At 29.5% G+C, this 16,783-nt stretch overlaps 1 protein-coding gene across 1 annotated transcript; it reads right to left on the reverse strand.

Annotated features, from left to right (window-relative positions):
• Positions 1-11,247: 11,247 nt before the first annotated feature.
• LOC140807926 (bidirectional sugar transporter SWEET7-like) lies at positions 11,248-13,115 on the reverse strand. The gene is made up of 5 exons (XM_073164881.1): positions 13,073-13,115; positions 12,729-12,765; positions 12,168-12,546; positions 11,909-12,028; positions 11,248-11,397 (listed from the first exon to the last, which is right to left on the reverse strand). The coding sequence occupies exons 1-5, from the start codon at positions 13,113-13,115 to the stop codon at positions 11,248-11,250; spliced, it is 729 nt and encodes a 242-aa protein (XP_073020982.1).
• Positions 13,116-16,783: the final 3,668 nt, after the last annotated feature.

Genomic DNA, 16,783 nt, shown 5'->3' on the forward strand with positions numbered 1-16,783 from the left:
ATTTAGATGAAGTAACTTGATTTTTTTTTTAACTCCTATTCATGCTAATATAACATCGGAAAATATTGATTTAACTCTGGGAGATGCTAACATGACATTATGAATTGCTAACTTGTGCGACGCCATGTCAAAAAAATTAGTGCACCATGATCACGAATAGATGAAGCTTCCATATTTCTGAGATATTCGATCCAATTTTCTACTTGTTTTATCTGATTTACACTGATTATCAACTACACCATATAATGCCGTAATTTTAAATATTTTCTACATTATGTTAAATTTCCCATAAAACTCACCTCGGCTTTCACCGCCAACATCCTGAAGAAAAGAAGGAAATGCAGAAGTAGATGCCAAGTTATTGCCAACAGAAGCATGACTATGATCAATTCCAGATTTCTGAATGTGTTGTTGCCAACCAACATCACCATAGGGGAAAAACAACGGATATTGTAGTGGATCATAGCAACCAAAGTAATGTTTTAGTATATGCATATGTCCATCATATGCGTGAACAACAATATCTCGATCATAAGGAATATTATCATTGTCATTACCCTCCACCCATATAGCAGCAACTTGATCAGCAGATGGGCTATTATAACGCCTATGATCGACAGATACATTTTTGCAAATATGATACCTCAGATTCTTCACAGAAGGGTATTGCTTAATCCTCTTAAGGAGTTGAGCATATGGATTCACTTTTAATATATCCATCAACAAAGCCATGGTAGATTCATCGACGGCTTCCTCACCAACAACAGATATTCTATTACGAAGCTCATTGTCATTGTCCCAAAAATAAAGTTGGAAATATTTAGGACCATCATCGTTGGGCACAAGAGGTGGCAAAGAATGAAACACTTGTCCCGATACACGAAATGTATATACCCCACGATTAAGAGACGCAAGATCTTTATCAAGGCGAACTACGAATGATGTGAATGAAAACAAACTATTATACAACCGAATTTTCGACGAAACGAAATAGCTGAAGGACACGATACATCAGTAAATAAATCACGAAGACGCGGCGGGATAACAGGATAGGTGAGCTGAATCTTGCCGTAACCACAACAAAATGTAGGTGATTCGTGTGGAAACCTCCATGCTCCACAATAGCGACATTTTGGAACCACCGGAAAATTATGCAAGTGATCGATGTCCTGTTCGACGACTGTAGGAAAACAAAAGAGTGATAAGATTTACAAGGAGGGATTTCCGAACAAACCTTGATGTGAAAAAATAAGGAAATCAACCAATACCAAAATACGAAAACAAAACCTACAATGGCTTAAGCATCCCCGACCAACAGACGAACCACCAATTGCACAACCTGTGATTTGCAGATAAAAAGATGAAAGTATTTGTAAAACCCATGAATCCATTTCGAATTTTAAAAAATAAAATTACAGCAGCTAACCAGTTGGAGTAGAGAGAGTGTTATCGCAACTTGATGAACTGTCCAACATTTCGCTGCCAAAACACAAGGGAATGAGTAAATAGGAACTAAAGAAGAAAAACCAGTACAACACAAAGGAAGATGCGAGCAAGAAAATGGGAGCAAGCAACACACCAACCGTTGGCTTTAAAAATCAAAACCGAATAACAGAAGCCATAAAAATGAATGAAACAAAGTACACGAGAACAACACCTAGAAACGAAAGCAGAAGTCGCCCTAGGCTTTCGACCACGAGCCATGACTGGAAACAAAAGGGAAGCGTGAAGCGTGAGCTAAGGAACAAAATACATTTGTGCATGAGGTGCAAGGAAAAAACGGTAGGCAAATCAGAATAAGGGAGTCAACACTTAAACATAAATATTAATAATTAATTAATGAAAATGAATAAATAATAATTAATATGAGTATTAATATTAATTAATAATACTGAAACCGTAGAAGAAAAGAAGACTCTCAAGGGCAGAATAGATAATAATACTTATATAGATAATTAATAATACTTAAAAATTAATAATACGTAAAGGGTTGGAATATGAATAAGTATTATCAAGTCGGATAATAAAATAATAATGAATAATTAATAGTAATAAATAATAATACATAGATTAATTAATAAATTATAATTATAATAATACTTATATAGATAATTAATAATACTTAATAATTAATAATACGTAAAGGGTTGGAATATTAATAAGTATTAATAGTAATAAATAAATAATACTATAAATAATACTTATATAGATAATTAATAATACTTAAAAATTAATAATACGTAAAGGGTTGGAATATGAATAAGTATTAGCAAGTCGGATTATAATTATAATACTTAATATTAATAAATATTAATACTCAAATAATAATATTCAAAGTGCAACAAGCCGGATAAATAATTAATAATTAATAATATTTAAAGTGTTGGGAAAAAGAAGGGTGATGAAGTAAAAACACAATTAAACTAATAATTAATAATGCTTAAAGAGTTGGGAGAGTAGACAATTAAGTTGAGAGAGTAGAAGGACAATGAGGTAAAAACACAATTAAAACTCATATATTTATAAATATTTACAAATAATAATATTCAAAGTGCAACAAGCCGGAAAACTCATATATTTATAAATATTTACAAATAATAATATTCAAAGTGCAACAAGCCGGATAAATAATTAATAATTAATAATATTTAAAGTGTTGGGAACAAAGAAGGGTGATGAAGTAAAAACACAATTAAACTAATAATTAATAATGCTTAAAGAGTTGGGAGAGTAGACAATTAAGTTGAGAGAGTAGAAGGACAATGAGGTAAAAACACAATTAAAACTCATATATTTATTTACAAATAATAATATTCAAAGAAACTCATATATTTATAAATATTTACAAATAATAATATTCAAAGTGCAACAAGCCGGAAAACTCATATATTTATAAATATTTACAAATAATAATATTCAAAGTGCAACAAGCCGGATAAATAATTAATAATTAATAATATTTAAAGTGTTGGGAACAAAGAAGGGTGATGAAGTAAAAACACAATTAAACTAATAATTAATAATGCTTAAAGAGTTGGGAGAGTAGACAATTAAGTTGAGAGAGTAGAAGGACAATGAGGTAAAAACACAATTAAAACTCATATATTTATTTACAAATAATAATATTCAAAGTGCAACAAGCCGGATAAATAATTAATAATTAATAATATTTAAAGTGTTGGGAACAAAGAAAGGTGATGAAGTAAAAACACAATTAAACTAATAATTAATAATGCTTAAAGAGTTGGGAGAGTAGACAATTAAGTTGAGAGAGTAGAAGGACAATGAGGTAAAAACACAATTAAAACTCATATATTTATAAATATTTACAAATAATAATATTCAAAGTGCAACAAGCCGGAAAACTCATATATTTATAAATATTTACAAATAATAATATTCAAAGTGCAACAAGCCGGATAAATAATTAATAATTAATAATATTTAAAGTGTTGGGAACAAAGAAGGGTGATGAAGTAAAAACACAATTAAACTAATAATTAATAATGCTTAAAGAGTTGGGAGAGTAGACAATTAAGTTGAGAGAGTAGAAGGACAATGAGGTAAAAACACAATTAAAACTCATATATTTATTTACAAATAATAATATTCAAAGTGCAACAAGCCGGATAAATAATTAATAATTAATAATATTTAAAGTGTTGGGAACAAAGAAGGGTGATGAAGTAAAAACACAATTAAACTAATAATTAATAATGCTTAAAGAGTTGGGAGAGTAGACAATTAAGTTGAGAGAGTAGAAGGACAATGAGGTAAAAACACAATTAAAACTCATATATTTAATATGAGTATTAATATTAATTAATAATACTGAAACCGTAGAAGAAAAGAAGACTCTCAAGGGCAGCCAACAAGGCACATAATTAAACAATAATTAATAAATAATATGAATAGATAATAATACTTATATAGATAATTAATAATACTTAAAAATTAATAATACGTAAAGGGTTGGAATATTAATAAGTATTATCAAGTCGGATAATAAAATAATAATGAATAATTAATAGTAATAAATAATAATACATAGATTAATTAATAAATTATATTTATAATAATACTTATATAGATAATTAATAATACTTAATAATTAATAATACGTAAAGGGTTGGAATATTAATAAGTATTAATAGTAATAAATAAATAATACTATAAATAATACTTATATAGATAATACTTAAAAATTAATAATACGTAAAGGGTTGGAATATGAATAAGTATTAGCAAGTCGGATTATAATTATAATACTTAATATTAATAAATATTAATACTCAAATAATAATATTCAAAGTGCAACAAGCCGGATAAATAATTAATAATTAATAATATTTAAAGTGTTGGGAACAAAGAAGGGTGATGAAGTAAAAACAAAATTAAACTAATAATTAATAATGCTTAAAGAGTTGGGAGAGTAGACAATTAAGTTGAGAGAGTAGAAGGACAATGAGGTAAAAACACAATTAAAACTCATATATTTACAAATAATAATAATAATATTCAAAGTGCAACAAGCCGGATAAATAATTAATAATTAATAATATTTAAAGTGTTGGGAACAAAGAAGGGTGATGAAGTAAAAACACAATTAAACTAATAATTAATAATGCTTAAAGAGTTGGGAGAGTAGACAATTAAGTTGAGAGAGTAGAAGGACAATGAGGTAAAAACACAATTAAAACTCATATATTTATAAATATTTACAAATAATAATATTCAAAGTGCAACAAGCCGGAAAACTCATATATTTATAAATATTTACAAATAATAATATTCAAAGTGCAACAAGCCGGATAAATAATTAATAATTAATAATATTTAAAGTGTTGGGAACAAAGAAGGGTGATGAAGTAAAAACACAATTAAACTAATAATTAATAATGCTTAAAGAGTTGGGAGAGTAGACAATTAAGTTGAGAGAGTAGAAGGACAATGAGGTAAAAACACAATTAAAACTCATATATTTATTTACAAATAATAATATTCAAAGAAACTCATATATTTATAAATATTTACAAATAATAATATTCAAAGTGCAACAAGCCGGAAAACTCATATATTTATAAATATTTACAAATAATAATATTCAAAGTGCAACAAGCCGGATAAATAATTAATAATTAATAATATTTAAAGTGTTGGGAACAAAGAAGGGTGATGAAGTAAAAACACAATTAAACTAATAATTAATAATGCTTAAAGAGTTGGGAGAGTAGACAATTAAGTTGAGAGAGTAGAAGGACAATGAGGTAAAAACACAATTAAAACTCATATATTTATTTACAAATAATAATATTCAAAGTGCAACAAGCCGGATAAATAATTAATAATTAATAATATTTAAAGTGTTGGGAACAAAGAAGGGTGATGAAGTAAAAACACAATTAAACTAATAATTAATAATGCTTAAAGAGTTGGGAGAGTAGACAATTAAGTTGAGAGAGTAGAAGGACAATGAGGTAAAAACACAATTAAAACTCATATATTGTGCAACAAGCCGGAAAACTCATATATTTATAAATATTTACAAATAATAATATTCAAAGTGCAACAAGCCGGATAAATAATTAATAATTAATAATATTTAAAGTGTTGGGAACAAAGAAGGGTGATGAAGTAAAAACACAATTAAACTAATAATTAATAATGCTTAAAGAGTTGGGAGAGTAGACAATTAAGTTGAGAGAGTAGAAGGACAATGAGGTAAAAACACAATTAAAACTCATATATTTATTTACAAATAATAATATTCAAAGTGCAACAAGCCGGATAAATAATTAATAATTAATAATATTTAAAGTGTTGGGAACAAAGAAGGGTGATGAAGTAAAAACACAATTAAACTAATAATTAATAATGCTTAAAGAGTTGGGAGAGTAGACAATTAAGTTGAGAGAGTAGAAGGACAATGAGGTAAAAACACAATTAAAACTCATATATTTATAAGGATATAGATATAGATAGATATAGATTATGTAAATTCACAATTCACATTTACACACTCCATATTTAATTTTATTTTAATTTTAATTTATTTTAAATTTCATTAATTAATAGATGAAGAACATGAAAAACAACAAAAAAAATTAAATATGGAGTGTGTAAATGAAGGTAAGGACATTTATGTAAATTCATTTTATATTAATTTATTTTAAATTTTATTAATTAAAACAACAAAAAAATTATTATGGAATTTGTAAATGAAGGTAAGGACATTTATGTAAATTCATTTTATTTTAATTTATTTTAAATTTTATTAATTAATAGATGAAAAACATGGAAAACAAAAAAAAAATTAAATATGGAGTGTGTAAATGAAGGTAAGGACATTTTTGTAAATTCATAATTCACATTCATATATTTATATAGATATAGATTAAAACAACAAAAAAATTATTATGAAATGTGTAAATGAAGGTAAGGACATTTATGTAAATTCATTTTATTTTAATTTATTTTAAATTTTATTAATTAATAGATGAAAAACATGGAAAACAACAAAAAAATTAAATATGGAGTTTGTAAATGAAGGTAAGGACATTTTTGTAAATTCACAATTCACATTCATATATTTATATAGATATAGATAGATATAGATTAAAACAACAAAAAATTATTATGAAATGTGTAAATGAAGGTAAGGACATTTATGTAAATTCATTTTATTTTAATTTATTTTAAATTTTATTAATTAATAGATGAAAAACATGGAAAACAACAAAAAAATTAAATATGGAGTTTGTAAATGAAGGTAAGGACATTTTTGTAAATTCACAATTCACATTCATATATTTATATAGATATAGATATAGATATAGATATAGATAGATAGATATAGATATATGGTATAGAATAGAATAGAATAGAATAGATATAGATTTTTTCATGTTTCCTAACGTACTTTCATTCATAATTTTAAATTGTGTCACATACCAGAAAAATATAACACATAAGAGTTTGTCTGTGAAATAATTAAATCAATATATTCTTAAATGACTGAGTAGATATCAACAATAACGATGTAATCTTCAGGAAATAAGAGCAAATATAAGTTATATCCTCCAATATTAACTTCCAAAAAACATTCCACCCAAACACAAATCTGTAAATGCCAAAACAAGACAGAGAACTATCAATGATTTTTGCCTGTTAATAGACAGAAAAAGAACTACACAGAACCAAGACAGTTCAAGACATAGTGTGTCGGTTGCTAACAAATGCATCGACAACTTCAAGGCTCTGAAACCTGAAACTGTTTACTGCAATCCAATTGAAACAGTAATTAAAAAAAAATGCTATTTTTAAATTTGATTACATTTTTTACCAGTATGCATACCTGAGACAGAATGAAGATGAGCTAGCCTGAGATCTTCTTGCATTTGCAGAAACAGAGCAATTTTTTTCTGCATCATTTAGAATTTCAACATACTCGTATTTTGTAATCTTAGTGCTACAATCACCATCCAAGGCTTCCTTTTTACTTTAACTTCTGCACATCCATTACAATTTTGTGCATAGATGTTTATGTGATGCTTGATATCATAATGAACTGAAGAATCTGAGCCATGGTGCTCCTCCAGTAAATGTTTGTTCTCTGAGACTAACTTTTGGGTTTTCGGAGAGCGGACAAGATTTCACAGGCTGCCACAAAATACAACTTGCAACACTCAGGTTATAATAAGGAATTAGGATGTGCAAGAAACAACACATAAAATAGTAAAAATGGGATGAGTGAATGCTATTAGCATAGTATATTTGCACGAATTTACTGACGAAATCATTTGTAGATGCTTAAATATCATAGGAAGTGATGAAACCTCAATTTAGTATATTCTGCAAACTATGAAATTGTTATCCGCCATATGGTGATTAACAGTATCAAATTTAAATCCCTTATGAATGCTTCTACTGCATAAACCAAAACAAAAACAAAAATAAAGGATTGCCAAACAGATTGTTTTAGGAAATTATAAATAATATTTTAATAACCACCGCACAACTGGTTGGGAAACAAGGTCTGAATCATGTTCATTGAAGAAACGATGCAGCATAATCATACATAACTCTTCTAAAAGAACAACGCTGACACCCTTTCCTGGATGCAGAAACAGGAACGAAGTCAAAGCACACACTAATATAAGAGATCACGAAAAGAAACACTGAACAAGAAGAGTGAGACATCATTTGACATTGTAGATAAACTGGATACGCATTGCTACTAGTACAATAGAAGAAAGATAGAAAAAATTATTTCTGAATCAATACTGATCTGGAACAAATACGGATGTACTAATCGCAATGCTATCCAGATCAAGGGATCTATTTCCAGCACGTTTAGGCAAATTTGTGGGTGTTCTACAACTTATATTGGTGTTTACAACCATGCAACTTGAATCACCAAAGTCAGAATGTTCCTTTTGAGAAGTTTTGTATTGCGGTTGTCCTTGAATTGAAACCAACATAAAATAAATGATATGAGATGATTGGATGACATGTCTCCCCAAGTCAAGTATTCTTAGAGGAAAAGGAAATGAAAACATTTCAACTCAATGAAAAATGATATTTAATTGGATGTACTTGTTTAAACTTTAAAATAAATGAAAAGGTCAGATTACAGTTCAATATGTATGGATCATCTTCTCCCCTTGAATAGCATAGAAATCTAACAAAACCTGGCGAAACAATATGAACCATGGCACAAGGAAAAGTAATGAAAAAAAGAAATCCATCCTCTTATAATTACACTGCTAACTTAGTTTTATACAAGCATTTCAAAAATGCTATTGCTTTTACTTTGTACTGGGAACGAATTCCTCCATGATTTGAGATATAGATGCTGGCAAACTTTTCCAAACCCCCAAACTAGGCATGGATGAAGTTGATAATCATGAAAAAACAGTAAAATTTACCAAACTGCAGACTTTGTTAAATATGGTAGAAAGAGATGTACTGGCATGAAATTTCTCGTTACAAGAAATTTCAGCTTGACTATCAGATATATTTTTCCAACTATTTTGTGATTTATTTCACTGGTGGAGTCCAATCAATTGGCAGCTTACAATCTTCCTGGTGGATCCACTCAATGACCCTCAATTGCTAGTGATTCACCAGAATTAACTAGTTCTTTCTTTCTCAGAAACCTACCACCCAAGAACCGCCTGTTTGTATCATACAGCATGACCTTATGGCAGAAAACAATTAAGGGAGGTTATAATATATTGAATGGATAAGAGCAACAAATATGATGAATGGAAAAAATGAACACTCTGCATTTCAAGCATTCACTTTGAAATTACTTGGTGTAGATGAGCAGTAGGTCCTCACAATTGTTATCGAGAAATGAAAATATGCACAAACCCGGACCATAAGATATCCTTACTTTAAAAAAAATGATTAAATCGATGTTAAAGCTGAATATCACATAAACGTTTGGATCTTGAAACCAAGATCGACTCATAAACAAAAGAATTCCGTGAACTCAAAACTCTGAGAAAGACAAGAAAAGGGAAGAACTTGATAAATGAAATTTAGGATAGAAAATTGTTATGAATTTTAAATTTTTTCCTTCAGTTTCAGCTTTCTTTTCATTGAATTTATTTATCATTGATTGTTAGACAACAATACCTAGAACAATTTGCATCAAGTTTCTCCAGCATCCTGCTTATATCCCTGGATACTTGGCTGTAAAGACATCAAATAATGATAGTTGTGCAGCATTGTTTTGGATTGTTACTTCTCAAACGTATGTCGTAAGGGTTTTGTAGAAATTGTCAAAAATATATTTCTTGTATATATTTTGTTGAAGCAATGTACACCTATATGTACAAAACAATGAATAAAGAATCCCTTAGACTCATAAATTACCCATTTTCTCCTATCAAACTTAAAAGATTTGACTACCCTATTAAATAAAATCAGAATATTTTATTTACAAGACTTGATCATAATCTACACTCCCCCTCAATCTTGGCATTAGATGTTGATTAAACCAAGCTTGCCAACAAGAAATTCACGAAATTCTTTTGACAATATTTTTGCAAGGAGATCGGACAGTTGATGAATAGTAGGCACATGTTTATTACTAACAATCTTTGCATTTAACTTATCTTTGATGAAGTGTCGATCAACTTCTACATGCTTAATTCGATCATGATAAACTAGGTCGTGAACAATGCTTATGGTTGATTGGTTGTCACAATAAGGTTTCATAGGATCATCATACTACATTCTCAGTTCACTCAATACTCCTTTTATCCGGATTAGCTCGCACACTCCATGAACTATTTCTCTAAACTCTGCTTCTACGCTACTTATCGCAACTACTGATTGTTTCTTACTACGCCAATATACTAGATTCCCCCAAACAAATTTATAATACCCTGAGGTTGACTTTCGATCAGTTATGAAACATGTCCAATCTACATATTACATTAAGGTGACCTTGACATGGTGAATGCATATACCGACTCACCAAACTGACAGCAAATGCAATGTCTTGACGAGCATGGGCTAGATAGATGAGTTTCCCAACGACACGTTGATATACCTAACATACCAGTTTTTTTCTAAGAGACCTAGTGTATATTCCTTTTGAGAAAAGGAGATACCTTTCTTCCTTCTTGTTATCTCCATCCCTCGAAAATATTTCAGCTGACTTCTTGTAATCTCAATCTCTAGAAAATATTTCAGCTCACCTAGATCCTTTACTTCAAACTCATTTTTATGTTGTTAGAATTACAACTTTTATATATTACACTTAATCTATCACTTTAAAATTTAAAATTTTTTATGATGTTAGAATTACAACTTTTATATATTATGTTAGAAAGCGTCTTATGTATTTTTCAGGGATATAATCATTATTCACAAACAAGAATTAAAGTATATTGAAGCAAAAATATTTATAACATTTAACATTAACGCAAACTTCAGCGATTACAAAATAGATCTACACTTCTTGAACTTGAAGTTAACGCGATTATTAAGGTACAAAAGTAAAACCTTTCATACATATTACAACACAAGAAAAACTATATGAAAATAAGGCTTGCTTTTTGAATTCATCTCAATGTATATAATGTATTTGACATTTAGCTCTCTTATATGTTATAATTTTTTGATTGACAAGAGAGATAAATATCAAATATATTAAATATTTCCCGATTGAAGGTCAAAAAACTCAAACTACGGCTAATATTTTAGAACGGCCCGAATGGTGAAATTAAGTTCCTAAACTGCATTGATCTGCGATTGCTTTTCAGCTAAGCTCAGTTCTGAATGGGCTTCTCTTTCGGCCATGATTATTTTAGTGGACTTGTAAAAGGTGGCGTACAATGATAGTTGGGCCAGACCAAGAACTGATCCTATCCCATTTGGGGCCTACATTACAAAATAGCATATAAAGAAAAAATTGCTTGAATAAATAAGCATGTAAAACGTTTAAAAAAACACAATTATATTTAAATATTTATTTATTAGATTAATGTAAACTAAAAAATAAATCTGATAACTTCGAACAACTTGTTATACATGTATTTTCTGCATTTAATCATTAAAAATGTAAGATAAAAAAAACTAAGAGTGTGAAATGTAAAATAAATATAAATTTGATGGAGGATATATATGATATAGTTGGATTTTTTTTTGTAACCAGAAGCGGAGCCACATGGTTGTTTAGCCCTGGTGGCTCAATTTATTTTTAAAAAATATATATGTAAATTTTGAAATAATATGATATTAGCTCGGGTAGATCAATTTAAAATATTAAAAGATTTTAGAATTTAAAATTTCAGTACGGGACTATTTGTAACCACGACAAATCTCAAGGTTAGGACATAGTAAAACATTTCATACTTTGACATGCAATATTTTCGCAAGAGTAATAACTCACTGCAATGAAGGGATCAAAACGAACAAGGGCATAAGCAGTCCAACAACTTCCATTGAGGAAGGAGAAGAGAGACAGGAAAAATGGCATGTACTCCACACTTCTCGTTCTGATCACCAGCTTCTGCAACCATTTTAATTTATATAAAAAAAAAAAAAATCATATATTCCATTAATAAAGTTAAACATTTATCAAATTATAGCATGAATCGCCAATTATATATCCTTTTACATGAATCAAGAAACCAGAAAATATATCGTACCATGACCGCCAACGGGGCCGCGTACATCATAATGTTCCCCAACATGCAAATGCTACCGACGATGATCGACCGGAGGTTGGTTGAATGAACCAAAGTTAAGACAAGAAGGGCCAAAACTGCCACGAAAATGCACTCCGCCACCACCGCCGCCACCAACTTGAGGCGTTTCTTGGCATCGGAAAATATAATAAAGAGCGACAGATACACAATCTCGATCGCTAAGCCCGCGCCATTGATGGTCACCAATAGGGTACTGTTGGGGTGAACCACAGGCAGGCCGTACAGAATCCATAGCCCACAGTTGATAAATGTTGCCAAATAGGGTATCGGCGAGTATTGTTCCACCGATTTTTTCTTCCATATCCGATAAAAAGTTGGCCTGCAGGTCATAAAGATAAGAGCACAATCCCAATTTTTCTACAAAAAAAATGCATTTTCACAATCCAAATATAATATATTACTATTCCACATCGAAAGAGTAAAAAGTTATCTGCTTTTCAGCGATAAATCAACAGCATCCTTACTTAAATATCATGAAATTAAACATGAAACGAAGCTTACACAGGAGACAGGAACAATATGAGTGCTAATATGTTTCCTGAAAATAAAAAATCACAAACAGAAACCAGTTAATTAAATAAATAAATCAGCTAATCATCCAATTAATTTAAATATCAGAAATCCAACAAAAAAATTATATAAAAAATTTTGAGTTCGAGTGGTACACGACGTTGCATGTGTAAAATAAGCGCTAAAATTTTAATTTATGCACCTCACTGTTAAATAACAAAACCCGAAAATATCAAATCTTCTGATTGGTAAAAAAATAATTATTTCCCTTCGTAATATCGGTATCAATTTCAATGTATTTTACGTATGGATCCTTTATAAATTTAACAACTAACCTATGATACCAACTACAGTGCGAGCATCCACCTTGAAAAACATGGTCGATTATCAATTATTTTTAAAATTTTTAATATATATATTGTTAATTTGAAGTGTGTTTTTGTTGAATGCATGGAAGATAAAGGAATAGAAATGCTGTATATATATAGGCAAGAAGAGAAGAGGTTGAGGCTGGGATTGGCTTTCGTGCTACATACGTGAATTGTGAATGTCACCTGCATGACATGTACTTGCCACTGAAATCCGTTTCTCTTAAAAGCAAATGTCCAGCAAGTCAACTTGTGTTTGTGTATTTATTAACCCTAATGTTAAACGATTTTTATTTTAATAATATTTTAAGATTTATTCTATTATGATATTATCTTTTATCTGTATACTCATGTAAGTTGCATAGATAAAGTTCTTGAATATACAATAAGTACTACGAGGCATGTCTCGTAACGTAAGATCATTAAACTTGTTAGAAAGTGTACCGTATATTCTAAACGAGTTCTTAGTTGAATCAGCCGCCTAAAATGAGGATAAAGATCGCTTGAGACTAGCATATGTGATGTAAACGTCATGTTTTATTGGCAAGAGCATTTGGATGTCCATTCATACAGATGGGTGATCATATGATGATGCACTGAACAACCCTCCATCAGATTGTCCAAGTGGTTCTCACTTATAAAGTGGAATAGTATGTGGTTATGGTTGTACACTATTAGTCATTTGACCCGGGACAATGTAAGGGCTATACGTACTAACTTGTACTTTGATCTATTTACCGACTCCATTGAGGGTCACCGGTGATGAGGTTGGGTGTAGTTTCGAAATACGTAGGAGCAAATGCATTTTAGTCGGAGATTCACATTTTTCCTATGAGTGAAGATATCTATGTGACATGATGATTTAATAGTGTAAGGAGTCTTTGGCCAAAATAAGAAATGTGTTTTCCTAGTTGCACATTCCATGTCATTGTTAGTACTCAAAGATAGATCACATCATTATCGAATTCATATGCAACTCTCGATATATCAATGGTTGCAGATTCAATCGGGATATATGAGTTGAAAGGACCGTATTGTATGCTAACCATAGCTTAAGGTTTTTGCAGGCACTATCAATGATACCCAGAGGACCATGGGGTGATGTTGCTGGATGCTTTTACTACCATTATTCGATGGGTGCAATCAAAATAAGCTCTGAAATTCTTGATTAATAAGTTGATGAAAAGAATAAGGCTAATTAGAGTAAGCCCGAGTAAGGATAAATGTTATTCTGAATCGCATGGAGATGTGAACCCACGGCTGGTTGTATCCTTGAACTATTGAGGGTCGTACAAATATCGGATTATGTGTTCCTGTTGAGAAAGTCAAAGTTCAAGGAGTTGAATTTGACGACTATTATTTGATGGAGATCAAACATGATACTTATTAAGGAATTTGTGAGTTGTTTCTAAAATATAGAAGAAATGGAAGTTAACTTAATTGCTAATTAATGAAGGAGTATAGAGCTGCCTATTTTGGCGAAGTGGTTCACTAAACTGACATCTGTCTAATATGGTAAGTGAAAATATTGATCTTCGAATTTTGATTTTCATTATAAGAACAAGATTTGTATCTTTAATACATTGGCGTTGTCGGATCATCGATCGGAGTTATAATGAGTTCGAAATCATTTATTTCGTGGATTTATAATCTACTGATTAAATTATGGTACTCATAGTGATGACTAATAATATGTACAAATTCTCATAAAATATTTTAGAGAAGTCTAGAATTAATTAACTAATGAGTTAATTATATAAATTAAATAATGAATATTATATGCATGTATTAATTATGCATGTATAAATGTATTAATGTTTATATATACACACTTTATATGGTGATACAAAATATATGTATATATGATATCAATATATCATGCATTATCAAAAGTTGTAAAATACACTATATATTAATAATATGATAATTTTATAATAATGAAATAAAGAGTCTCGGTGAGATAAGGATTAGGAATCACTATGGGAGAAGGACTCCTAATAGGATTATGATTCACATTCTATAAATATATCATAAGGGGTCATAATAATAAAAGAATTTTTTTCCACCAAAAATTCATCAAAATTCTCCACAAATTTCCAAGCAAAGTCTCTGCCATCACCAAATTTTTGAATAAATTTTTCGGTCATTAGCTTCCTTCCACCGCCGCGCTTCTGCCGCTGCACCGATTCTGGATTTTGGAAATTCGGACGTGACAATCTCAATGCACAAATTGTTTGGTTTCTAACTTTCTATAGTATGGTCCAAGCGAGAAATGAAGTCTCCGATCGTGGACAAAATTTGACGATCAACTGGAAAGAGATCTGTTCGTATGGATTTACAAAAAGGACTATCTCCGTTTAAAATCCGGAATAGTTTGGACTTTGGAATCAGTTTTTTATACGCGCATGTATAACAATCTCAACATCCTATGAATAGTTATGAAACATACGACGCCCAAGAACTGTTTCGAACGTCGAAACAAAATTTTTAAACTTTTATTGTGCTTTGAGTGCGAAAAAGCGATGGTCCAATAATATCAACACATGGTTTTATTATAATTATAAATAATAAATAAATCCTTACAATTTAATGCGGCACTTTATGCAAGGTTATGGAAATTCAAAAAATGTAATTGGACGTGGTTAAATTGGGACCCTTTTTTCTATGTATAAAGAATTAAAAATAGATGATGGAATTTAGTTTGTTATCATTGGCTATTATTTATTAAGTTAGTTTAGGCTCGAATAAGTTCGTGAGGCAAGAGTATATTTGTTAAATAAAGTTCTAGCTCAGTTCAATTATAAACGAGATTCAAGCAAAAGCATTCAAGAGCTCGGCTCGGCTCAACTCGGATCGATTATATCTCTAACCATTGAATTAATAAATATTATCATATAATTATATAATCTCAACTAAAATTATTCAAAAAAACACACACATTTTTTCTTTTTTCTGTTTAAAAAAATTTAAAATTCAAATCGAAGAAAATGTATTATTTTTCATTTACAAGTACTTGAAAATATTTCTCAAAAAAAAAAAAAAACCAGCATAATCCATATTTTTCTTTTTACAATTATATTGATAGGATATTGCCAGGAGTCTTTAATTTAAATTCCTGATTTTTATGGTTCAATAAAGTATAATAACAATAAAACAACTAATTGATGAAATAATAAATATTTATTTATATATCTTAGATTGACCTTCGAAAATATCGTTTATAAATTGGCGATAATTAAAATTTTGCGCACATTATATATCAAATATAAAAATATTTTCTCCAAAGCCACCGGAGTATAACGTGTTCAGGCCAAGACAAATTGATGGATATAGCAAATATAAGATAAATATATGTCTTCACCACATTTTTATTTAAATAAACAACTGTAATTTTATTTTTTTTAAAGTAAAATTTTATAAAATGCAGTAAAAAAATAGATGAATAATAACATGATGCTCGCTAATAATAGGTATTGCCTAATATTATTGAATATTTAGAAAGTCTATTGTCTTTATTTTTTTTGTATATACTTTAATATCATTAATTATAATAGCTCACTAAACTGGTTGACTATATTGGAACAAAATATATCGTACATATTATACTTTCTTTTTTCTTTTTTCTTTTTCATATTTCATTCGTTATTTTTTGGGCAAATTTTAACTTAATTTGTCATG

This window comes from Primulina eburnea, chromosome 12, assembly GCF_022965805.1.
Source record: "Primulina eburnea isolate SZY01 chromosome 12, ASM2296580v1, whole genome shotgun sequence".
NCBI lineage: Eukaryota > Viridiplantae > Streptophyta > Magnoliopsida > Lamiales > Gesneriaceae > Primulina > Primulina eburnea.

Excerpts from the sequence above, each read along its gene's own strand:
- LOC140807926 (XM_073164881.1), bottom strand. The coding sequence starts at position 13,115 with ATGTTTTTCAAGGTGGATGCTCGCACTGTAGTTGGTATCATAG. Across the intron at positions 12,547-12,728 it reads ATATTGTTCCTGTCTCCTGT|GCCAACTTTTTATCGGATAT; the intron begins GTAAGCTTCGTT and ends TATGACCTGCAG. Across the intron at positions 11,398-11,908 it reads GTTTTGATCCCTTCATTGCA|GCCCCAAATGGGATAGGATC; the intron begins GTGAGTTATTAC and ends TTTGTAATGTAG.